This window comes from Mixophyes fleayi, chromosome 4, assembly GCF_038048845.1.
Source record: "Mixophyes fleayi isolate aMixFle1 chromosome 4, aMixFle1.hap1, whole genome shotgun sequence".
Lineage (NCBI taxonomy): Eukaryota > Metazoa > Chordata > Amphibia > Anura > Limnodynastidae > Mixophyes > Mixophyes fleayi.
Window position 1 is genome coordinate 28,006,619 of NC_134405.1, and position 27,079 is coordinate 28,033,697.

Consider the following 27,079-nt stretch of genomic DNA (forward strand, 5'->3'; position numbering starts at 1 on the left):
GCTGAATTCATTTGAAAAACAGGAGCAGCGAGTTTTCTTGCACACCACACCTACTGATAATTCCAGATCTGACACAAAGCTGCACAGCTTGATACCTGTAATACTGACACAGCACAGGAGGGACTTTGACCTCTCGGACTGGAGTGGATATGCACAATCGAGTATCTCTGGCACATTGAAGAGTGACCATGGCTTCTTTGGTGGTGGCATAGCAACCTGTAGAGTGGCACCAGTACAACAGGGCACAAGGGATGATAAGAGGCAACACAGGACTTGGCACAATACAGTTCATTCATACATTTCTATAACTGTTTAGTGGTAGGATCTCCACATTATGGTTCTTCATTACCAGGAACAGCGTTACGACCACCTCAAAAACCAGTGTCAACGTCGGAGAGAACTCTTTGAGGACCCAAAGTTCCCAGCAAGTGACAGCTCCCTTTACTACAGCAGACAACCCCCCAAAGTGGTGGAGTGGAAGCGCCCACAGGTAACATTTTGTCATCTGGTCGTGAAAGTCCACTACTATCCACATGTTTGTGGTTGTGTAAACTCATCTTTGCCCAGCTAGCAAAATGGCCTGGGTTGTAATGTCTATGTTTGAACAGTCAAGTCAATTATTATTATTATTATTATTATCCTTTATTTGTTAGGCACCACAAGAGTTCCGCAGTGCAGTACACATCACAAACAGTAGACTATACAGGGTGAAACATTACTGAACAATAAATAAAAAATACCAATACTTCAGAAACTCCAGGCAGGCTAATGCAGTAAAGACGGAACAGAAGAACAGGTATGTAGACAGGAGGGAAGAGGGCCCTGCTCATACGAGCTTACATCTTACGGGAGGGTAAACTAAAATCAGTCACAAAGGGGAGCCAGTTGAAGTATGGGGAGAGAGAAAAGGGGGTCGGGAGGAGAGAGGGGAGAACGAGCGGAGGAGATGAGGGGGTTAGGTGGATGATTGGTAGGCTTTGAGGAACAGATGAGTTTTAAGTGCCCATTTGAAGGAGCACAGATTTGAAGAGAGACGGATGGAGAGAGGGAGGTCATTCCAGTGAAGTGGGGCCGCATGGGAGAAGACTTGGATTCTGGAGTGGGAAGAGGTGATTAGAGTGGAGGAGAGGCGGCGGTCATTGGCCAAGCGCAGGGAGCGGGCAGGAGTGTGAATGGAGAGGAGGTTTGAGATATAGGGGGCAGTAGACTGGGAGAGAGCCTTGTAAGTGATAGTCAGGAGTTTGAAAAGGATTCTGTAGGGGACGGGGAGTAAGGCAAGGCAGAGAGGGGAGGCGAGAAAAGAAGATGATGTCAATGTATAGTAGTGCTCTTAATACAAAAATGTCATCAGCTGCTAAATTCATGAATACTTTTTCAGCCCACAATATAAATATCTGTGCTGTATGTAGGCGACAGGTGCCCCTTACAAGTAAAAACTGAATTTTTATATCAACCTAGACCCTCATGTACAGCCTCAATGCCCCTCGCATTCTCCTGAGATTTATATTTACTAAAGCCCCTATGCACAATCGTTCTGCTTGTTTGGTGCAACAGCCAAACCGCTGTATAGATGAGGGATCTGGCCACACATATGAATGGCCAAAGTGCGCCAGTTAAGTTTCACAGGAGCAGTGACGAGCAAGCCGATCGCAGTGCAGGATTGGGCTTCTGAACCTTTGGGTGAATCGATAAGTTTACACAATCGGCAATGAGGGTGAATATTGAACACATTTTTTCACCATAAGATTTTAATTGTTAATGGCACCTACACCTATATAGTCGACTAGTTGACAGCAAAGTTGACTAAGCTGATCGATCAAAATCAGACTATCATGTCTGGTCAGATTACTGTTCCCTGACCACAGTATATGCAAATTTTTCAAAGTGTGGTTCTTGAAAAAATATAACCAAAGGAGAGCTATGACAGTATCCCTCTCTCCCCCGTGTCTCTCTGTCTACCCCTCCCCTTAGATTGTACGCTCCTTTGAGCAGGGTCATCTCTCCTGTCTTCACCACTTTTAACTCTGCTCTCCAGCTACCTAGCCCTCCTCTCCCCTCTGGGGGTCTCCCTGTCATCCGTACCCTCCCTCTTGGGCTCCGTCGTATGCGGACCTTCCCCTCTCCCCTCCCCCAACCCTAGCTGTGCTTTGAGCTCACTGAGTTACTGTGCTTATTGTTTACTGTACTGTGCTGTCTCATCTCGTATTGTAATTTCGTTTGTCCCTGTATGGCGCTACGGACACCTAGTGGCGCCCTATAAATAAAAACTAATAATAATAATAATAATAATAATAATAAACAGAGGGAAAGTAACAGTAGGGCTGGAATGTCCAAAATTTACCATCCCACGTTTCCTATTATCTGGCAGTTTGCGTCATTGCATTGATGACATTAAAATTGACCTTGTATATAAAGTGCAAGACAAGCAGCTCTGAGATACATCTAACAATAACAATGACAATCTTTCTTGCAGGAGCTCGTCCAGTCACCCCGTCTGTTTGCTGATGCGGGCATTAGTCCACGGGACCTGCAACAAGGCAGTCTGGGCAATTGCTGGTTTGTAGCAGCTATTTCTTGTCTGGCTGGGGATCCATCAATTTGGAAGAAGGTAAGTAGTTCCACTGGATGAAATAGTCCCACGAAGCCACCACTTCCTATGGCAGATACATTAGGCCCTAACACTATGATTTACTTTTGAGCATGCATTGGGTGGTGCATAGAGTAGTGTAGAGCAGTAAAGTCCAGCTGCACAACAGTAGAGATCTACAACGATCCCAGGACTGCACTACCACACCACTGGAAGATGTTCAGTAGGTAAAAATGGAGTGTCCTTTATAGGGAAGATAGAAGGCATCCAGTAGAACAAGTGACTTATTCAGCAAGCCTTGGACTTTTATACTGCCCTCCAACAATGGAACAACTAGAAAATTGCTCAAGACTTGCTGCATCTTCTATTGGAAATCTTCTGTCTTCCCAATTCAACTCTAGCTTCCAATTTCTCAGACCTTCTGAGGCCTCTAACCCCAAATGCCTCTTTAATACAATTTATTCTCTTTTTAACCTTCCCATAACAACCCATTTGGCCACCATGACTGGCCAAGATCTTGCTTTCTATCTCAAGGACTAGATCAACAAAATCTGATATGAAATGGTATACCCTTCCCTCAGCAACAATCTTGTCAATTAATTTCCTGCATTCTATGGCACCTTCTCTTCATTCTCCCACGAATGAACATGATGTACCTCTATCTTCTCCTCCTCCCTCTTTATTACTTGTCCACTTGATCCTATCCCCTCATAAATCAGTCAATCCCTGTCTGATGTGCTCCCCACTTTAACCGACATCTGAAATCTCTCTGTACACTGGTATATTTCCATAATTATTCAAATAATAGTTACTACTTATAAAAAACTAATTTTGACCCAAATTACCATCCCATCTTTCAACTCCCGTGCCCTTCAAGGTTCTTGAGAGGTTTGCCTGCAATTGCCTCACACGATTGCTATCCACACACAGCAACCTCTTGGACTATCTTCATTCCCAACACTCCACAGAAATTACACTGACTAAAATGGTCAACAATTTGATCACTTCTAAATCTAAACGCCACTAGTCACTTCTAATCCTCCTGGACCGTCCTGTGGCATTTGTCACTGTTGACCATTAGCTTCTGTTACAAATGCTGCATTCCCTTTTCTGGTCTTATTCTGGTTCTCATTCGAACTGTTTGCTCAGTGTTCATTTCTGTGAATAAATATCCTCTCCACTTCCTCTGTAATTTTTCGTATACCACTCTTTCCTAGCCATTGTGCTCTTATCTAGCTATAAAAATTATCTTGGAAAACTAATAAGCTCCATTGGATTTCAGTATCAGCTTTAAGTGGATGACACAGAATCTTCGTCTTGGGATCGTTCACTTGTGTGTTTACCTGTGTTACTGAATGTCCTTCTGTCATTTTATCTAGGATGACCTCTTGCCACCTCAAAACTGAGCTAGTTATGTTCCTACCAGTCAACAGAAGCTGCCTTTCTGATATCATCATCATCATCAACAGCTATTTATATAGCGCTACTAATTCCGCAGCGCTGTACAGAGAACTCATTCACATCAGTCCCTGCCCCATTGGAGCTTACAGTCTAAATTCCCTAACACACACAGACAGACAGACAGACAGAGAGAGACACTAGGGTCAATTTGATAGCAGCCAATTAACCTACTAGTATGTTTTTGGAATGTGGGAGGAAACCGGAGCACCTGGAGAAAACCCACGCAAACACGGAGAGAACATACAAACTCCACACAGATAAGGCCATGGTTGGGAATTGAACTCATGACCCCAGTGCTGTGAGGCAGAAGTGCTAACCACTAAACCACCGTGCTCTGTTTCTGTTGACAACACATCAATAAACCCTATATCTTATGCTCGGTGTCTAGGGGGTAAATGTTTCAAGTTCAGCTTGTAAAGGCAAATTTGCAAAACTGCACCAAAATGCATCTCTTCCTTTGTCTCAAACTATCTCCCAACTCGACCTCTCTCCTCTGCCCAAGATCTGTGCCTCTCATCCACACTCATTACCTTCTCCTTTGCCCAGTTGAAGGTTTTTTTTGGGCTGCATCATCAATTATTATTTTGCTTGTTATCAACTCTAAAGTGCTGCAAAGTAAACCGTTATTATATAAGTAAATATAATAATAATAGTGGGAACACCGATCCGATCTATAGCACCTTATGCCACAGGTAGACTATTTTGTAATAGAATCACCAGACATAAAAATGCTGTACACAAGCATAAGGTATATTATTTGTTTTTAGTTCTTAAATATTCTTTAAGTAGTTGACTACCTTTACCTTCAACTTACTGGTCTACATGTCCTTTGCATATCCTTTGAGATCCATCATCACTTCACAAAGTCTACTTTTCTCAATCTACTTCCAGGTTATACCTTCTCCTCAGGAGCAGGACTGGCCTCGTCCTGGTGGTGCCTCTCACTTTGGGATCTTCAGGTTTCGGTTCTGGCGTTTTGGTCGCTGGCTGGAAGTTGTGATCGATGACCGTTTGCCCACATCTGGAGGGGATTTAATTTTCTGCAGACCTGGTCAGAATGGTGACGTGTTCTGGTGTTCACTACTTGAGAAAGCTTATGCCAAGTGAGGTTCATCTGACCAATACTTTGTGTCCTTCAATGTCTGTCTATGCTTTTGTCCTAACCTGGCATTATTTTATTCTTCTATCCTGTCTCTTACAGACTAATTGGAAGTTATGAAGCTTTGGATGGAGGAAGTACCGCAGAAGCTCTTATTGACTTCACCGGAGGAGTTTCTGAGGCCATCGATCTTCTGGAAAAGAACCTTGGATCAGAGGAAGAAAAGAAGAAATTATTCAAGGCTGTGATGAAGGCTCACTCAAGAGCATCCCTCATATGCTCCTCCATTAGGGTAAACCAGATCATCTTTGCCACTCAAATTTTATTCATTTCACACTTACTTTACCTTCAGTGGCAGGTTTTCTTGGCAAAATTAAAGTATCTGGCCTTTGAATAATTGTGTTCATGATGAACAGAAACCTATGTTTCTCCTTATCAGCCAAGTCCAAATCAAGGTATGGAAGAAGTCCTCTCCAGCGGCCTGGTAACCGGTCATGCTTACAGTGTGACCTCTGTCAAAAGTATCACTCTACACTCAGGACTCTTATCCCTTTTTCGGACACACAAACTGCGCCTCATTCGTCTACAAAATCCATGGGGCAGTGGAGAATGGAAGGGAGCCTGGAGCGATGGGTAAGCGATATAGTGACACAAGCAGAACATATTGGAAAGGAACTTTCTAATTTTCTCTCTAAGGGGACATAATGACATTATAAAAAAAGATCCCATTTAAGGGGTCAAACATAAGGTCTAATATGTGTTTTCTGTAGATCAGAAGAGTGGAAGAAAGTGAGTCGAAGCAAGAAAGAGAAGATGGGGGTCACTGTGAACGATGATGGAGAATTTTGGTAAATAGTCTTCAGCTATGGAGGAGAGTGTTAAATTTATCGATTCTCAACATCCGTATATTTGCATTCTCTTTCTTCTTCATTATTTGCTCCTACGTCAACACTTAGCGGATCTGTTTTTGGCACTGTAACCCAATAACCCTCTTTTCTCTTCGCTGTCTCACCTCTATCTCCATTGCCCATTTTTCTTACTATCCTAGCTCTTCTGCTCATCCAAACACTCTCTCACTCACCTTGTTCTCTCATGCTTCTTTGCTAGGATGAGTTGGGATGACTTCTGCACACACTTCACCGATATCACTGTCTGCCGCCGAGTGAACACTCACTTTCTGAGCACTCACAAGACATGGAAAGAAGCGTCAGTTTTTTCAGCCTGGAGCCAACATATAGATCCCCTGAAGGACAGGAGTGGTGGTTGTCCAAATAATAAGACTACCTACCTACACAACCCACAGGTAACCTTATGATAACAATGGCACACGATCATCACCATTTATTCATATAGCGCCACTGATTCCGCAGCGCTGTACAGAGAACTCACTCACATCAGCCCCTGCCCCATTGGAGCTTACAGTCTAAATTCCCTAACACACACACACACACACACACACACACACAGACACAGACACACACACAGACACACACACACACACACACACACACACACACACACACACACACACACACACACACACACATATTCCCTACCTACCCTTTAGAAACATCACTTCACAATAACAGCTTCCTATCTGGACATGCTGATGGTCATGTGCATTCACACAGGAACATCCCTTCAAATTTACAACCCATTTACAGATATATAATTTTTATTACATGAAACAATTATATGTGTAACAATTTTTTTTTTGCGATTTCCCATAAAAGTACAACAGTAAGATGGGAAATGCATCCAATTGAAATTCTAGGACTAAACTATATCTCATAGATGGTCAAAACAGCAAATACTACCGCAGAAGAAGAATGCATCTTCTCTACCCCTTTATATCATTTAAATAATCTTGACCAGCAAAATGAAAATATAATTTTTACATGTGGGTACAACAAAAACTCATGTACCTAATCTATTTGCAACAATGAAGTCCCTTAGCCACCCAGCTACTTCCAAAAAACAATGCTTAATCCTGCACACATTGTTATCTTGGCCCGAAAATCCATGTATCTACCCATAAAACCAGCTGCATTTGCTCAAAATTAGGCATGTAACATCACATAAACACAAACGGTTTTGCACATTTGCATGTTCATAAATGAATCTTTGTTGTGCTGTGTGTATTGAAACTGAACCTTTAAGAGCTTCATATATTTTACTACTCTAACTGTAAAGAACCCTTTCTGATAGCATAGGAAAGTCTCATTTGATTCAGTCTTAACTGGGTACAATTTAACTCTAGTAATATTGCTGGCAACCCAAGGATGCAAAAGCTAATGCCCACCCTAAAGTTCACCAATTCAGAATGTTGTGACCCATAAGATAACTTTACAAGGTAGCAGGCTGGCAAAACAGGCAAATATCCTTGAAGTCGCAATGCTACAGATTTGAATGCAACGTTCCTTCTTCTATTGCAGTTCTGCTTCGATGTGACATTAGACCAGGATTCTGTTCTCATCTCTCTTGAGCAGGAAGACCGGAGAACTCAGCGCAGCGCTGGGGGCGGCGAAAACCTGCCAATTGGATTCTTTGTTTATAAGGTGACATATAGTGGACTTATAATATCAGTCTATGGGACACTTTACTTCCTCGTGTTAGTTCAAACTTAATTGTAGATACATTTTTCAGTGGATTTTATTTATTGCTAAACACTCCTTGTTGTTTATATATAAAAAAAAAGGATCATTGCGCTTACACATGAGATTTCATTTCCAGCTAAAATGTCTCTTGACAACCATCTCCATAGTGCAGTTGTCAGCACCGCCCACTTTCCTGAAAGTTTTTAGTCATTCAGCTGCAGATTACACATTGCTACTAATGTGCCTTTATTTCTCTGACCTTTTTCCGAGCAACTATTATACTTATTTCCTTGCCCCCTCTCATCGTCAGGTCGAAGTGAATCGCAAATATCGACTACACTGCTCCGCCAGTAAGGTTTCCTCTTCTACGTACATAAACTCTCGCAGTGTCTTGCTGCATACTGATCTGCCACAGGGGCGGTATGTTATCTTGCCAACCACTTTCCAATCAGGCCAGACTGGTGCCTTTTTCCTGCGAGTTTACACAGACCGGCCCAGCCACCTCAGGTACGGACCCAAATGAATCAGACTTATGAAATCTAATTAGCACAATATGTGGGTTTCTTTAGCTGTCATATTATTTAAAATTGTGAACCCATTTTAAAGTGAAATGCATGTAATGAGGCAAAATTAGCCTGGTTAAGATTAGCTCCAAAAAAAATTCAGTGAAGGTCACTTGTAATGTACAAAATGACCACTCCGTAGGTCAAAAGCAGTCTTGGATCCGTCATGTGCATAGGTTTCCACCAGGGGGAGTAGTTGAATGGAGTGAGATCGCCTTGTTTGTGGAAAAGCAGCTGTTTGCAAAGGAGTGCAGGAGTTGAGTGAAGGCTGTGTTACATTTACTGTGTGTAGCAAATGTAAGGTTTATTCTATAGTCACTTTTTTTGTTACTCATCCTCTGGGCAGCTATAAATATTCATGAGTATTAATGAAATATGTACTGGCAGAGGTATGCTCACTGCACTCCTGAGAAACTTCCAGTGACATCATCACACTGCCAGCTTTCATTATATTGGTTCTGAATGATCACATGGCTACAAGTCCAGCCCACACGAACAGCCAGGGCCGGAGCTATCATTAGGCGAAACTAGGCAGCCATCTAGGGTACCAATGGTTAGCGGTCCCGTAAAACACTGAGTGTGTGACATAATGTCACTCATCCAGTGTTTTTAATGTCCTTGCGGTGCCCCCCACATGGCTGAGGCTGTCAGAGGATGCTCCTCAATGTCAGTAATGGCTTGGGAGAGTGGTGCTTTTCTATGATGTCACTACCCAGTGCCACTCTCCGAAACTTAAGGGAACAGACGATATCACCCCCTCTCCTGGCTATCTGATAAGGAATCAGTGGGGGATCGCCGCATTCCGAGGGTGGATGGATGCCACCTTAGGTGCCCACAGTGCTTCCACCGGCCCTGCCAACAGATAATTTCTATTATGCATTAGGCACATATGACAGAACGAAGGCACAGTTGATTTTTCTCAAAAATCATGTGTGGCGCTAACTGTACCTTGCAATTAGGCTTTTATTCAGGCTGTAACGCTAATGTTAGATTTATCAGAACGGCGTAATGGATACACTATAACTCAACAAGGAATTTTACGTATATAAGGTTTTTTTTTCTTTAAGATAAGTAATATTCCAGTTGTAAAACAAATATCCCACATTGTAAGCTAAAAAAGCCAATTATACATATTTAACCCTTATTAAATTCAGATAAAGATTAAAGTAAAAGTATTTATGAAATGGAAAGGAGCTTTGTGAAACCTGCAGGTAGACAGGGAAGGGCTGGCAAATTTTAGCCCTAGGGTGGGGGGGAGGGGCAAGACTGAACTCAGCAGCCTATTAGGAACATTGTAAAAATTCAGGTTGCCCAGTGACCCAGCCCAAAGTAACCCACTACGGGACCAGCCCAGGGGACAGATGTTCCCCTGCCCCATAGCCCAGCCTGCCCCTGCAGGTAGATGTGTGCAAATTTCCAACCCGCATCAGAATTTTACAAATTTGGAATTACATTGTGTTTTGTGGGGGGATGGATGTGGGACTTGTCACCACGAAAAAGTGACATAGACGAGCAGTAAATGGGTGTAGCCAAATGAGGAGATGGGTTTCTGTTCATAGAGAACTGACGCGAGATGCCCCCGAGTCCTCCTGTCTGTGGTTCTGTCTTGGTCCCCCGAGAGTTATCACTTCTATCACTGTTCATGCAGGATCTGGACTGGTGGTACCCAATAACGACAATGGTAAGTCATTGGCCAGTAACTTCTTTAGGCTTTTTTGAGATAGATAAAAGGGAGCGACTCTGACATCCTCTCTGATAGATCCCGCTGTCTATGTCACGGTTCACTGTGAGGGACAAAAGGTGCGATCACGGACAGTCAAGGGCCGAAACCCAGAGTTTGACCTGAAGGCAGTCTTCTACCGCAAGAAGGAGAGACGACCTCTCGTTGTACAGGTTAGTATGTTATTTACACTACTGCTATCTATCATTTGTATTACTACCTACCACCTCATTGTTACAGCTCCCAAGGTGTCTTGTCTCTCCCACGAGAGTAACTGTTTGAAATAAGGACATTTTTAAAGACTTCAGATCAGACCCAGATTGGCAAATATCAGATGTGGCAACTTTGGCATTTGCCTGAGGTGTTGGTGTGCCTGAGAGTGTCAGTGTTCCGGTCCGGGCTCTCATAACATTTTTGTAATAAAAAGTTCTGCTCAGCCTCAGTCACTCTCTCATCTCTACCATAGCTGGAGTCCAAAGTTGATGCAAGCTTGTGCCCTTTGCTCCAGCTACTGGGTGAGGGACACTTTCTATCTGTTGTTGCTTCCACTAAAGACTCTTTGGGGAAAATTTATCAAGCTGCGGGTTTGAAAAAGTGGAGAAGTTGCCTATAGCAACCAATCAGATTCTAGTTATCATTTACTCAGTACATTCTACAAAATGAAAGCTAGAATCTGATTGGTCGCTCTAGGCAACATCTCCACTTTTTCAAACCCCCAGCTTGATAAATTTACACCTAAGGGGTAGATTTACTAAAGCTTCTAAAAGGAAAAGTGGAGGTGTTGCCCAGAGGAGGAACTAGCGAGATGTGGGATTCGGTGCAGGGCGGCGCCGAGGCGGGAACCAGAGTCCCCGACCCTCTGCATCTGCCATGCAGTGAGCCCCATTATCTCCATGGGTCTAGACTAATGATAGATAGAATCTCATTGGTTGCTATGGGCAACACCTACACTTTTCCATGTTAGAAGGTTTAGTAAATCTACTCCATGGAGAGCTAGTTCTCACTCTCATCTGATACTAGCTGAGGGCAGCTCTACTTCCCCTGGTACACCAAATACCAGCAGTGGAATTATATATAGACTATTGTTCCATTGTTGGCTGACAAAGATTTCCTGTCCTACGATCAAGATATTTTTTGATGTTTGTAGCAAGATAAATGGTGTATAAGGCTTGTTGTGTATACTAAAGGCATAATATACCTTTGTGGTATCAAATGCCAGCAGTAGGTTTTGACAGTATTCGACCAGGAGTGCATTGTAGGGTGAGTGGGAGCATTCGGGGCCATAGAGATTGGCATCTCATCAGTTGTTTGGTGTGGATATCAAATGTCCAGGGCTCATGGTGGTTTTAATTCATCACTACCCCTAAGGCCTGCATCATCCTCGGCCCCTAACACATGGAAGGAAACCGTGGTCAAAACATGTACTAACTTTCCTAGAAACTGAACGTATGAATGGTCCATGATCTACACAAAAAAAGTCTTTTGGTGAATTTATTGACTGGACAAACTTCAAGTGACAGCTGTGTCTAAGTTTTAAGAAAATACCATCAGATTCTTCCATTATATTCTGTGTTTCAGGTCTGGCTGTCTCGGTGGGCGAGGGACACTTTATTGGGCACTGTGACCGTCTCTAGTACTGCGGGAGAGTCCAACCAAACCTCTGTCCTAAGACTGCAGAGAAAAGACGGGACGACGGGTGGATATATCATGGCTGAGACATCCAGCAGCTCAGACATTACAGCTCTCTGACTGCTTCCTCTCTTTCATCTCTCATATTCGTCTCTTTCCACCTACTCTCTCTCTGTCACTATTTCGTTCTCTCCCCCTCTTTCCTGTCCTGCTACATGTTCTCTCAGCACTTCCTCTCCAGTTTACAGTACCGCTCACCTACTCTGCCGAAGGATGGGGAGACTGCTGATTATGGTCACCTTCTTCCTGGGAGGCGTTTGTCCAGGTAAGTGAGATGTGGTGGAAGAGGGGAGGTGGGTTCTGTAGGAAGATTGGGAAAGTGATGGGTGACCACAAGATACTGACATCAATAATTGCCAGTCGTCTCATGTATCTAATGGTCTGTTAAATTCCATGAGATTATAATACACACGTGACATTATTATATAAGTAATACCTTGCAAGGTACACTCTTATATTTGGAGGGTAGTGATGTCAACCCTGTAAAATATAACGTATAATTGAAATGTTGTGACATTACTTGAGGAGATGGGGATTGTCTCATACTGCAACTTTCTTTGTTTCGCTATTTATCAATAATAAATTACTACCTGCGGAAAGGATTGTAAATGGTGACAGAACTCCGGTGATGTCTAATGCCCTTATAGTTATTATTCTCATTATATTTAAGGAAATGTATGTTGCACAAAATTAACTGGGGCAGCACGGTGGCGTAGTGGTTAGCACTTCTGCCTCACAGCACTGGGGTCATGAGTTCAATTCCCAAACAATGGCCTTATCTGTGAGGAGTTTGTATGTTCTCCCCATTTTTTGCGTGGGTTTCCTCCGGGTGCTCTGGTTTCCTCCCACACTCCAAAAAACATACTAGTAGGTTAATTGGCTGCTAACAAAATGAACCTAGTCTGTGTGTGCCTCTCTCTGTCTGTGTGTGTGTATGTGTTAGGGAATTTAGACTGTAAGCTCCAATGGGGCAGGGACTGATGTGAGTGAGTTCTCTGTACAGCGCTGCGGAATTAGTGGCGCTATATAAATAAATGATGATGATGATGATGAACTGAGATGGATGACACGTCACACACTAAGGTACAGGTGTTTTCCATGAACCAAATTGTAGTTTTCAAATATTGTCTATAACACCTTTACATAATCTTTTATCTAATGACTGTGTAATAAAGATGCTTCCCCTAATGACATTATAGTACACTTACACTTATCTTACACCTACATCTTACATCTACACTGACACACTTACACTATCTTATATCTAACGATCAGGGCAGTGGTAATAAAGTGCCACAAAACTGACCTATTTAATAAACACGGATACCTCACTTGGTTATATAATTTATGAGCCCGACTAAGTGGAATTATTAAGGGATCTCCTATACAATGGGTATGGGAGCATCAAATTTGCACTAATAAATAAGCTAGAGAGTGAATAGAGTGTATGAGAAGACAAAATAAATATCTAAATCAACAAAGAATAAAAAATAAAAGAACAAGTAAAAACAAACAAAAATAATAAAAAAAATATAAAAACAGTAACAACTAAAAAATAATAATAAATAAACAACAAAAACCAATAATAATTAATACCTATTTCACATTGTTTAATCTTATTTTGGGTCTCTATTCAACTTGTATTGGCTAGATTGATGATGTTAAATACAGTGCAAGCATCTTAAATTAGTCATTACAATTTGATAGGATTACCACAGTATAAGGACCTTTCTCTTAAGCTGGGTACACACTACAGAAATTTCAACCAACTTTTTATGGCGAGCGATTTTACATGCGATCGATGGTCCGAGCGCTCGGTCCATGGACTGCATACACACTAGCCTTGTTTAGGACGATAAAGGGAAGAGCGGACGTCCCTTTAGCGACTTTTTACAGCCATGTTGTTGTGAGCAATGACTGTAATTTCGTACTCACTGTTGTGGATCGGTCGGAAACTTATACACACTACACAACAGAAACGAGATTGGAAGGAAAATATTAAACGGTACGACCAACCAAATGAGGCGACAATCGTCCATTTGGGCAGACTTTCGACCATTGTGTCACTGCACACACTGACCCGACTTTTGAACGAGCGGTCGTATGTCGGCTGATTGAGCCGATTATTGGACGAAAACCGTGTAGTGTGTACCTAGCTTCAGTCCCTAATATACCAATTACAGCTGCAGGTACTCTAGATATATTTGGGCTAATGTGTGATACTTAGTAATTAGATATGTGATGTGTCTCGGATAGATTATACTTTTAACACTTACTAGAATACAATTAATGGCACTTTTTGCATGTGTACAACTATAAGGAGACATACGAAATTGTGAGGGTTTAAATAAATTTTTAATTTATTCTATTTGTGACCTCCTTAATATTCATGACTTCACAGACAGCCCTATCTGCTTTTAATATTTTCGCCTTAGAGACTTGTATAAAAACTGATTTGTTTTTAATATATAACTAGAGATGGTCACTGACCCCTGTGTTTTGGTTTTGGATTCGGTTTTGGAAACCGCCATTGCGTTTTGTTTTGCTATTTTTTGGGAAAATCCATGTTTTTGGGCCTAAATTAACCCAATTTAGTGCTCCAACTGTTTTAGAGACAAGTAATCTAATTGTTGAGGTAATAAATCATCCAAAAAAACAGTTTAATTTTTCGTTGGTAGGCCTTCATTTATTCTACACACAAAACAGATTGTCTTCCTCTCCATCTATGCATATTGGCAATGCAGCCATCGTCTTTGAATGTATATTACACCCTACACTTATAGTTAAATATGTAAAGAAATGGAAAAAGCCAGTTTGGTTTCTGTCTCTCTAGGCCCCCCTCCACTTGTATGAAATACTAATAAATTCAGCCGTTATATACTGTACAATATAAATTGAAATGGACAAAGACAGTTTGGTATCTGTCTGTATCAGATCCTCTCTCCACTAGGAGTAAAATAGAAAACTATTCAGCCGTTATATAATCTAGAATATAAATAGAAATTGAGAAAGGCAATTTGGTATCTGTCTGCATCATAATCATCAACATCATCATTAGCGCCCTCGTCGCCTACACAAATCTCCCCCTCATCCTCTTCTAATTCCAAAGTGGCATCCTCAATTTGGGTATCACCGGCTACACTCGGGCTATTAAGGCACACATCAGCAGAATGCTCACGATTAGACATCCCACTGTTGGATGGACTCTCCACAGAGATTGTTGTCATTTGTGAATCAGAGCAAACATTCTCCTCTAATGCCTTACTGTTATCTTGCAGCTCGGCTTTGACGCGTAACAGTAGTTGTGCACCAATTGTAGGCTGGGTAATTTTTTGGGATCTGCCACTAATAGCCAAAGGTGAAGGCCTCATTCTCTCTTTGCCACTGCGTGTGTAGAATGGCATGCTTGCAATTTTTTTTTTATCGTCACTTAACTTTTGCTCAGTTACACTTCTTTTTTGCTTCAATACAGTAAATTTTTTTGGGGTTTTTGTTTTTTGCACTAATTTGGAAACACTCTGTTGTTTGACATCGCCTTGGCCAGATGACGTACTGGGAACACTAACATCAGGACTGGTGACAGAACCTGGTTGCTCATTCAGATCATATGTGGACTGCTTTGAATCCATTCTGAGCGCAAACCACTGGGGAGTGCTAAAAATTATTTGGTAGATACTGCTGACAGATATGACTTTTGACAGCCAGAAATATTAATGCACAATTAGGGAGGACACCCCAAAAGCACTGAGGAGTGCTAAAAATTATTTAGTAGATACTGCTGACAGATATGACTTTTGACAGCCAGAAATATTAATGCACAATTAGGGAGGACACCCCAAAAGCACTGAGGAGTGCTAAAAATTATTTGGTAGATACTGCTGACAGATATGACTTTTGACAGCCAGAAATATTTATGCACAATTTGGGGGGACACCCCAAAAGCGCTGGGGAGTGCCAAATATTAAGAAAAAATAAACCTCTATCCTCCTCTCTGCACTAGCGATTTTGGTTAGAGCAATTGCAAGAACAATATTGTATTCTCTGTCCCTGCTCTAATCAGCCTATGACTACACCCTGCTCTCTCCCTCTGTCAAATGGCGATGGATTGCTGTGGAGGCGTGTATTTATAAAGTTGAAGTATCGCGAGAACCGAGCCCCGAGATCCGACGACGTCACGATGACGTTCGGCCTCGATTTGGATTCGGATTTGCTCAGCTCGGTACTCGGATACCCAAAGTTCGGGTGGGTTCGGTTCTCGGAGAACCGGACCCGCCCATCTTTATATATAACTAATACGCATGATTTTATGATTATTTTTGGACTGTAGAGCTTTGAAGACAGACCTTAAACTTATGGTTAACCCACATGATAAAACTTGTATCTATATTTATAAACTTGCAAACAACTATAGGACATACAGGCTGAATTATGCAAGGATAAACCCGGGCCGATTGATCAAAGGTCGAAAATCCCTATTACAATATGGCTTTTTCTTTAGACTTTGTATGTGAAGTCTGTTTAACAAGTATTGCAGCCGCCACAATGCCCGTTGGATGGCGTTAACAAAAATAATATTTAGTTATTTTTATCCAACTTTTTTTTATAAACGCGTTAAGGTTTTTACTTTTTCATATTTTTTTACTAATCATTTTCATCTATTTTTTATTTTATTTTTACATTTTTCTTCCTTTCCACTGCGCATGCGTGAGTTGGCTCCAGTGGCCGCGTATAGCGGTAAGTTAACTCTTCCCTCTCCGGGATGGTATCGCCTCAGTGTTATTCAGCTGCCCTGGCGATAATTGTTTGGTAAATTGCGTCGATAAGGGTTTTTTATCGCTGAAATTAAAAAAATCTAATTTATTTCAGAGAAAGGGCCTATTGATACCTCTGAGCAGGGTCGTAACTAGGGCTGTGTGATAGGGGCTACTGCTCAGGGCACAAGGCTGAAGGGGGCGCAGTTTCTGAATATTTTAGGTTCATTAGGTTAATATTGAGGGCTAGGGGGGCAGCATTTTTGTTTCTCCTCCCAGGGGATAAAATTTGAAGCTACGCTTCTGCCTCTGAGGCAGTGTTAATATATGGGCCACCTCTCGGTAACATCTGACATTTCGCATCTCTACCTCCTTTAGTTAATTTCTATATTTCTTTCACATACTGGAGGTCATTTATAAAACGCATATGATTCACACCGTAAAAACTCTTTGGTTTCTAACCATTGCATCTGGATCGGTCTTACCAGTATCCCGAACCTCAAAAAGTGCTCCTAGATATTCGGAAACGTGGAAGAATCTGAATAAGTGCATTGTGTAAAAGTGTGAGCGGAACATCAAATGCCGATCTCCTAACACTTTACTTACAGCCCTTTCATTAAACTGAACACTTTCATTTATCTCTTAAGATACTGATCAGTTTAGTCTCATTTAAGATTTGCAGACAGTCTAAATAAACATAGGGGTAAATTTATCAAGCTGCGGGTTTGAAAAAGAGGAGATGTTGCCTATAGCAACCAATCAGATTCTAGCTGTCATTTATTTAGTACATTCTACAAAATGACAGCTAGAATCTGATTGGTTGCTATAGGCAACATCTCCACTTTTTCAAACCCGCAGCTTGATAAATTTACCCCATAGTGTCTGTGAATTTTTAATAAGAGATGCTATTTGTCAATATGCATCAGTGTGGAACAGCATGATTGCAAAATTATGAGCTAGTGTTGACTTCATGTAGACAAATCATTTAACTTTGTAATTAGCGTGATTGCCTTTTCCAGTGGTGCATTTAGACGATCTGGGGCTTGGGTTCTATGTATGCCAATGGAGCCCAAACCTGAACTCTGCCCTTGTCACATATGATCTCCAACCTCCCACCCCTTGACACATATGATGTCCACCCTCCCACCTCTTGACACATTTGACCCCCATCCCCTCCTTGTCACTTTTGACCCCCACTTCCCCTTTTCACTTATGCCCCCTCACACTCATTCCACCAACATATGACCCCAAGCCTCCCTCTGATTGCAACATACAACTTCCTCACTCTCCTATTGTCACATATCCCACCCAACATTCTCCTCTTGCCAACCATGTCCACCATCCCTCCCTCTACCACCAGTACCACTTCCACACTCCAATACCCACCCTCTCAGGTTCCTCTCTGTTAGAGCAGGGCTGTAGGCTTCCTCACAGTAGCTCTCATCTGCTGCTACTCTATGTAGGAAAGAAATCTCCGCAGATCGTCAGTGATGATGTCACCAATGCTCTGCACAGACCGCCCACATGCAGCAGCTGTGGAGTAACTTGAGACCCTCTAACCCCAACTCTAATGGACACCACAGCAGTGTAAGCGCTACCAGAGTGTTCAACGGAGGAGGGGAGACACGTCTGATCAATCCTACACCCCTCATAGTATTTCAGTCTTCTGCCTAGGGTGAATACCATGAGCCTTCTTAAGGAGCCTATTATTGCTCAGTACCGTGCGGTTGCCCCATTTGCCCCAATTATTATAAGCTGGCCCTTGCTGCTGCCAAAAATGCCCCCTCAGTCTTTCTGACATCTCCTTCACATTTTCTGGCCCATGCTGGCTGCTGCCTCCAACCACTGAATTATACATGGTGATGTGCCATAGATCTGCCTCTAGTGACGCAGACAGTCCCAGAGCTAGGAGTGTGCAGGGAGCAGTGAGGACATTATCATAGCACCCTGCTGTGTATGATGGGAGAGAAAGAGGCACCACCAGAGAGATAGTCCCCAGCTCATTTCTATGTGAGCATTAAGCTTTACAAATCAGTCCCTCATTGGACAGTTTGTGGCTGAGGATTGTTGTGTTTGCCTTTGAGAGTATTGGTATCTCCTATTATTTATGGTCATTAAATAATTTATTTTAAGCACTCTGAATATTTGGTATTTAATACCCCCCCTGTAATGTAATTACTGTCAGGGCCTGGCTGGGATGGGGGGCATTTTTCCCCCTGAGCTGCTCCCATAGTGAGCTACCTTGGGCTAGGTCAATGGACTATCTCTGCATTTAGTTTTCCTTTAAAATTATTATTATTTTTTTTTATTATTATTAATTTCTATTTATAGGGCGCCACTTGGTATCCGTAGCACCGTACAGGGACAGTCAGAAACACGATACAGGGTGAGACAGCACGGTACAGTTAACAATAAGCACAGTAACTCAGAAGCTCAATGTACAGCTAGATGAGAGGTGAGAGCTCCCAGTGGGGTTGAGAGAGGGGTAGAAGGGCAGGAGGACCTCACGGAAGAGACAAGGAGCTGGAGAGCAGAGTTAAGGTGGTGGAGAACAGAAGGAGTGGAGGCCCTGCTCGAGGGAGCGTACAATCTAAGGGGAGGGTAGAACGGACAGAGACGCAATGGTAGGAGGAGGGAATGGGGAGAACGGAGGCAGAGACGGAGAGGGGGGGGGATAAAATGTTCCTAATAGGCTGCTGAGCCGAGTTTCGCCCCCCAGGCTAAAGTTTGCCAGTCCCTGATTTCTGTTCACTTAGTAGTTTAAAAATATGAAGTTTGTTATAGTGCAGTGATTGAAAATGAATTATATTTTATTTCAACCACCTCCACCCACCATCTCTCACACTGTTATGCAGGGCTTCACTGAGAAGCCCTGCTGGCGGGACATTACCTGCTACCCCATAATAGGAGGGAGAAAACCATCAGCTAGGTATTCAAGTCATATATATTGGGGAAGGAGGAAATATGAAAAAGGCATTTTGTGTACACATGGTCATGTCGTAGTTTTGTTGGTGTTTTTTAAAAAAAATAATATTGTCCTCCTCATCTTCTACAGTACAGCTACCATCTTCTCTGCCTGTTTTGAACTCCACCCAAAGATCCCCCGACTCCTACCTTATCTCCTGCAACACCCATGTCCCGGAGGAACGAGTGACTCAGGTGCACTGGAAGGCGAGACACACAGATGGAACCTACAGTGTAATAGCTGTACAAAACCCACACTGGGGGAATTCCACACACCTTGCTTACCATGAGGTGGTGAAGCTTAACAAAATGGATGATGCAACCTACACAATGGAGATGACAATGGTGGAGAAAGTTATCTGTTGTGAAGTGGTCACTTACCCATCAGGAAAGGTCCACGAGAGCTGCCTTACCATCGAAGAAGACTCAGGTAAGATGGCCCAAGATTTCCTGTCTCTACTAAGTTGTGTTTTCGAGACACAGGAAGGCTAGAGTAAGGATGAAAACAAGCGAAAGAACATATATACACTATGGTAGCCAAATATGAGACCAGGGAAACAGATAGCAAGAGAAGATGACTCGTACGTATGAGAATCTAAAAATTAAATATTAACTCTACTACCCCAAAAATTTTTGTTTTGGGGGGAGTTCGATCAGATATAATAAAAAAAGGACCACTTACCTACTTTGCATGCTCTGTATGCCAGGGCTGTTGTGGTCCTTGATGGATCTAATGGTCCACGCCTCTGTCAACTTACCATGTGTTTCTGTCTGAAACAAGCTGAGCGGGTGTCAAGGACCTCCATCCCCACTGACTTCCAATTCAAGTGAATATGGTCTTCTTAGGGTAGAGGAATTGGCACCACTTTAGTTATTGCAACAGGCCAGGAAGAGGAGAGTAGAGTGTACTGTGGAACTGTTAGGGTAACAAGGGACCACAGCACAACCCAAAAAATTAAGGTAGAGTAAGAAGAATCTGGGGCAAACTACAATGTAGACCACAATGTCTAGTTTTTGCTAACAGTTGTTGAATTATAGATCCCATAATCTCAAGTCAGTCAGTATTTGAAGAACTTTAACCAGAACATACATTGAAAATTTCACTAGATATTCTAGAGAGAGCTAGGATCTTTTGAAGTTAGAAATAGATCCATCTATTATCATCATTTGTCTCTCAGATGCTTATCAGGTCCAGCATGCAGTGCTGGGGGCATTGCTGGTTGGTGGATTCTTCATCCTTGGCTCATTCATCCTTCTGTTTCATATCTGTTGGCTGAAGAAGAATACTCGGTAAGATTGTGTATCAAACCCTACTGCTTACTACCTGTAGACTTGAGGCTTTCCTTGGTAACATAGCATGCTAACCATCTAATCTGCTCTTTATTGTGGTTTCTTCATCTGATACAAATGTGTTCCAGGCAACAAGCGGACTATACATACTCCTAAACTCTCCACACCTTGTTTAAACAGTTATGTGGTAGTGGTTGATGCTTCAAACCCATGCTTCCAAAAAGACTGAAGACTTAAATTAGTGCCTTAGACCACTCGGCCACATTATTATCGCTCCCACTGGAAATGAACTTTTAGAACAAGGCGCTGAAAGGTCTTCACCTATAGGAAAAAGTGACTATAGGAAGTCACTTTTTCCGTAGAGAGTGATATTCTCACAGGTACTCAGGTTTTGTACTCAGAGTAATAGGATTTTATCTAGAAACCAGGTAGCAATGGATAATGGAGGCTGAGAGTAGTAGTACACCAGACGGTATACACAGAATTACTAGTAACGATGCAAATGGTTATGGGCAGGCAGCAGACAGACCTACCAAGCTAGAAGGTCAGGGCGGGCAGCGAGCAAGAAGAATCCAAAGACAAAGCCAAGGGTGGAGACAGGCTTTAGACAAGAAGAATCTAGTAGGGTCAGTTAACAGGCAGTCAATCAGAATCTTAGGTTTACCAATCATGCAGGGAAATAATGCTATAACCGGCTGGGAGCTAGGCCCTCCCTGCCATTTAAACTAATGAGAACCAATCAGGAAGCTTTATAGGAGGCAAGTGTACATTATAGCAAATGGTATGTTGTGTGTGGTATTTAACAGTGCCCCTAGAGGCTAGAGTTTAAATTGCAGTGGTGTCTCAAGATCCAACATTTCACCGTGAGACGTTTGACATTGGTCATTGGTACATAATAGGGTCTACTTTGGAAAATGGATAAAGTATAGCTGTGGAGTACATTTGTGCACCTGCACCTGATTTACATGGCATATGTAGCTTCTATCCCTCGCTATTATTTTATCTACATGGTCCATCGGAACTTGGAATAACATTTTGGCAGATTTTTACTTCTTCTCAGAAATATGTGCGTGTGCAAAAGTGAAAATGTCACCTCGAAGTATTATCAAAACAAAAGTCCAATGTCTGCTAAGAAAAAAAAACGTGGTTTGACGGTATTAACCACGCGCTGTTTCCTCTGTAAACTAGTTTCCACTTCCTGTGTGTTACCTGGTACACAGTTACATAGGCTGTATTATTATCGCACACTGTCAAATCCTCCAACCCCGTTCAGGGGGCTTTGTTTGTTTTATCTGGAGTTATGAGGGCATTGTGTGTCAGAGGATCAGATAACACACACTGATTGGCCAAGAAAGATTTATCTGTATAATAGCTGAAAAAGCAACTAAACCCTAACATATAAATGTATAGATAACTATAATCTTACAGAGCAATGTCATCATCATCAGTAAATAAATACTCATTGTTATACAGAGCAGCGTGATCACTGTCAGTGTATTATTGTATAGCGCACTGTGATCATTATCAGTGTATAATTATTATTATTATACAGAGAAATGTGATCTATTAATGTATTATTATACAGTGTACTGTGATTATTGTCAGTGTATTTAGTATTCTTATACAGAGCAGTGTGGTTATTAACTTATGTAATATATATTATATATATTATGTGCGTGCATACTCAGTTTTATTGTACAGTGTTGTGTGATCATTATCAGTGTATACTCATTATCAGTTTATACTCAGTATTATTATACAGAGCAGTGTGACCATTTTTAGTGTATACTCAGTATTATACAGTGCAGTGTAATCACTATCAGTGTATACTCAGTATTATTATACAGAACAGTGTGATCATTATCAGTGTATACTTAGTATTATTATACAGTGCAGTGTGATCACTATCAGTGTATACTCAGTATTATTATTATACAGAACAGTGTGATCATTATCAGTGTATACTCAGTATTATTATACAGAGCAGTGTGATCACTATCAGTGTATACTCAGTATTATTATACAGAGCAGTGTGATCACTATCAGTGTATACTCAGTATTATTATACAGAGCAGTGTGATCACTATCAGTGTATACTCAGTATTATTATACAGAGCAGTGTGATCACTATCAGTGTATACTCAGTATTATTATACAGAGCAGTGTGATCACTATCAGTGTATACTCAGTATTATTATACAGAGCAGTGTGATCACTATCAGTGTATACTCAGTATTATTATACAGAGCAGTGTGATCACTATCAGTGTATACTCAGTATTATTATACAGAGCAGTGTGACCATTATCAGTGTATACTCAGTATTATTATACAGAGCAGTGTGATCATTATCAGTGTATACTCAGTGTTATTATACAGAGCAGTGTGATCATTATAAGCGTATATACTCAGTATGATCATTGCCACTGTTTTATCACACCACTCTGCAAATCCCTACACTGTTCGCTCCCCCCCTTCATTTTCCCATTGCCCATAGTTGGACGTCAGAATATTAAACCCCTTCACCCATCACCATCACTGCCGCACAGTCCAGCCATCACCCGGCCCCCTCAGTAGTGACTCTAATTCTAAAGGAATTGGAGTCGTACTCGAGCCCAAAGCATCTTAAACGTTTTTTAATTACTGAAATAAATTGAAGCCTAGATAAGCTACAGATTCCTTTATCCATTCCGCTAGTGACTTTATCCCAAGTTCCAGAATTGTAAACGATCTGGAAAATACTCCACCACTGGTGCCCACGTCGTGGCCTGATTCCACTGAAACAAGATCATTCTGAAGCCCCAGAACATGTGTGACAAATAACGTGACTAGAGTGATGCCTGATGGTGAGCTGACTCTAAGATTTACAGCAATGCACCCCAAAAAGTCACAGAAACTACAATTGGAAACAAGCTTAATGAAGTTGTCATTTTTAATTAAGTCTCCTATCTGCCATCCAAATGGACATCTCCCCCAAACACCAATAGTTTTGTAAATAAGCCCAAAAGCCAAATTAGCCTGTCACATCTGTTTACAAGTGAAGTTCAGAATTAGATTGGGCCTGCTCTAGATTTGCCCTTATACCTTGATAAAATACCGTCTAAACTCTTAAATGGTCCACAGCCTCCTTTAAAAGGTGAAGCCATTCATAAAGGCCTACAAGACAAGTAATGTCATAATCTGTGATGGGCCCTTAGACTTGCTAGGAGCTAAGGGTAAACTGAACTGTCTGAATACTGGGAGGAAAACTTAAGAACAACCGCATAATTTCTAGAATCCTCTATCACCAGAAGAACAATGGGAAAAGTCATTCTAAGGGTCTCAAATTAAGGGCGTGATAAGAAGCACCTATCAATTTACCATTCATCTTCAAATGGAAGCATTCTGAGTGTATTGCTAAAAGTCTAAGGGGTATATTTACTAAACTGCTGGTTTGAAAAAGTGGAGATGTTGCCTATAGCAACCAATCAGATTCTAGGTGTCATTTATTTATTACATTCTCCAAAATGACAGCTAGATTCTGATTGGTTGCTATAGGCAACATCTCCACCTTTTCAAATATACAATATACCCCTAAAGGTTGACTCAATATCAGTACACTTTATTAGATAAACCAGGGAGACAAACCAGGGGCCTAGTAGGGCTGAGTAAGTCTGCAAGGGGTTTCACCTTATAGCAGCACCTGTTCCTAAATTTGGATTAACAGGTCTTCCCGCTAAGCCATCATCTCACTAAGCCCTTTCTAGCAAATACTGTAACCTACATACTCACTACACACTCCATTCTTTTCTCTTTCTATTTCAAAATAATTCCCCTTCCTAACAATCCTTGACTCAAACGGAACCCCTCCCTTCAACTGTCTTCTGCAAATCTTATAGCCAATCATTATCTCTCCACAGCAACCATTTGACCCATCCCTGGTCAGTCCTCCACTTACTTTACTTTATTCCTACAGGTTTACTTTATCAGTATATAGATACTCAACATTATTATAAAAGGTGTTGTTAATGTTATCAGTGTATATAACTCAGTATCCTTATATTCAGTATCATCATAGGTCAGTGTATGTACGATTTAATATTTTTTTTGTTTTCTTATTAGGGTACTCAACTTAAGAGGTACTAGTGAGCAAGGGTGGACTAGACATCAGAGGCCAAGTGTCCCATACAGAAGAGCTGAACCTTCGATAAACCTTGCGTATGAGCCTCCAATACATACTGAGACGCCCCCACTGATTTCATATCCACGCCAGACATCAACAAGAAACCAGCCATCTCTTGAGGATTCATCCCCAAGAAACCTGCTATTTCATGTAGCTCCACCCCTGAGGAACCATTGGATTTCTGAAGATTCTTCTCCAGTGGATCCTACGTCTCATGTTGTCCCTCCTCTGAGGAGCCATATGATACATGATATTCCATCAACAACAAGCCAAATATATAGCAATGTTAACCGGCTCAACAAGCCATACCGAAAAGTACCCCGTTTAAAAAATCTCCAACATGAGTCAACAATGAATCAACAACATCATCCCGAGATTTTCCCTTATGTGGGTTCGAATCAGTCATCACTCATAACCCCAAACCATACAATGTCATCTCCATGGCTTTGTGGTGAAACATCCTATTCTTCTGAAGAACTTGCTCCATTGCAGCCCTCCAAATTACATGTCCCAAGGACACCAGAATCTCCTTTCTCCACCGTTAATCCCATGTACCACAGTGGGAACCAATTTAATTATAAACACCCCATATTGTCTTGAACGACTGACATAAGGTAATTCTGTAAATGACAACACACTGTGCCTGCAGATCGAATACATAATGGTTTATTTAGTATGAGGACAAGCACTCTAACCCATGCATAATATTTCCCATCAGGTTTTATCAAAAGAAATTATGGCATATGCAGTATATAATATTATACTGCAAGCCTTGTTTTGGCTTTTATAGTAGTGTTAGCTATATGAGGCAGCTCCTTGGACATTTTAACAACTTTTAGTACTGATCTCAGAAGCTTCTCTTCCACGGTCTACTTAAAATGCCTTTTAATTTGTTTTCTTACATTCACTAGTTGGCATAGGTAGAGCACTTTTGAATTCTCTAATCAGACATCTTTAATCAAGACGCCACCATCAGGTCACTATTATCTAACAAGAGGCTGTACCGAAAGGGAGAGAAGATAACGACTAAAGACTTCGCTAGAACCTTCCATCTTACGATGGAGATAAAAAGGGTCATCTAAGAACTGCAATAGATGCAGACGTAGCTCTTTTCCACTTTGCACAAATGCACCTAACTGCAAAAATTGGAATTGTACGTATAAATGTACTCTTTACAAATTTTGCAAGTTGGCGAGCTTGGCAGGAAATTCACGTGGTGGAAAGAGTAAAGACGTCAAAGCCCGGGTTAGTTCCACTTTAGGTCAACTCCGTTCTTTGATTTTAACTTTTAAATTTTTACTTTTAAAATAAATCATAAAAATGAGAGGACATTGGGATTGTCTTTAATACATGAGACACTTTTGTTGGTTTGAAAGTTTGTATTACAGAGAACACTTCCTTGTATAGAGTGCACCTTGTGGTGCAGAAGGATAAAGAGATAGTCAGGGGAGGGCTGGAAAATTTTAGCCCGGGGGGACAAGACTCGACTTAGCAGCCTATTTTAATGGAAAAATATACAAGTGGGCCAGCGATCCAGCCAAAGGTAGCCAACGATAGGACTGGTCAAGGGGGCAGATGCCCCTGGTAGTATAGGCTAAAGCCAGGTTTCCACCACCCACGAGTATCTGTAAACAATGATTCTGCTGGAAGATAAATGCTATGTATCCCCCTTCTCCAATAACTGGGGAATAACCCTTGAATCTCATTTAAATAACCTTGTGACATATTGGTGGACAACATGGTACAATCCTGCGCCTTTTCCAGCACTGAGCAATAGACCCGACAAGCAAATTCCATCAGAGCACACAATATTCTGTCCAAAGACGTTTATATTGTGATGAGCGCATTCATTTATTTCCTGTGCTGCGTGAGACAAACTTTTACACTTTCCTAAATTTTTAAAAGGCCGGACATGAAAAAAACTAATTTTATTCCACCCATGCTGACCAGGTCAAGATACAATTAAACAAAAATTGTTATGACTGACTTTAACTACTCGGACTACAGCGGTGGCATAATGCTTATTTTCTCCTACTATATATATGTATGTCTACAGCCTTCCATGTAAATTGCAAGAACCCATCAACTATTATTAGTAAATGAATGATTGCTTTAGTGTGTTATTATATTTCAATTCACCTGTATTTGCTGTATGCAACTCACTATTGATATACAAATAAAATACATAGGAACTTTA

The 27,079-nt window shown here is 41.5% G+C and overlaps 1 protein-coding gene across 1 annotated transcript; it reads left to right on the plus strand.

Annotated features, from left to right (window-relative positions):
• LOC142151150 (calpain-5-like) lies at positions 1-27,079 on the plus strand. The gene is made up of 15 exons (XM_075206511.1): positions 1-490; positions 2,474-2,608; positions 4,940-5,151; positions 5,250-5,439; positions 5,587-5,780; positions 5,918-5,995; positions 6,255-6,450; positions 7,583-7,705; positions 8,055-8,251; positions 9,867-9,988; positions 10,067-10,200; positions 11,606-11,981; positions 19,523-19,861; positions 20,610-20,721; positions 24,822-27,079. The coding sequence occupies exons 1-12, from the start codon at positions 335-337 to the stop codon at positions 11,774-11,776; spliced, it is 1,908 nt and encodes a 635-aa protein (XP_075062612.1). The 5' UTR covers positions 1-334; the 3' UTR covers positions 11,777-11,981; positions 19,523-19,861; positions 20,610-20,721; positions 24,822-27,079.

Bases quoted from the DNA above. Each gene is read 5' to 3' on its own strand.
- LOC142151150 (XM_075206511.1), top strand. From the start codon at position 335: ATGGTTCTTCATTACCAGGAACAGCGTTACGACCACCTCAAAAACCAG. The intron at 5,996-6,254 runs GTAAATAGTCTT...CTTCTTTGCTAG, and splicing joins AACGATGATGGAGAATTTTG to GATGAGTTGGGATGACTTCT. The intron at 9,989-10,066 runs GTAAGTCATTGG...CCTCTCTGATAG, and splicing joins GGTACCCAATAACGACAATG to ATCCCGCTGTCTATGTCACG.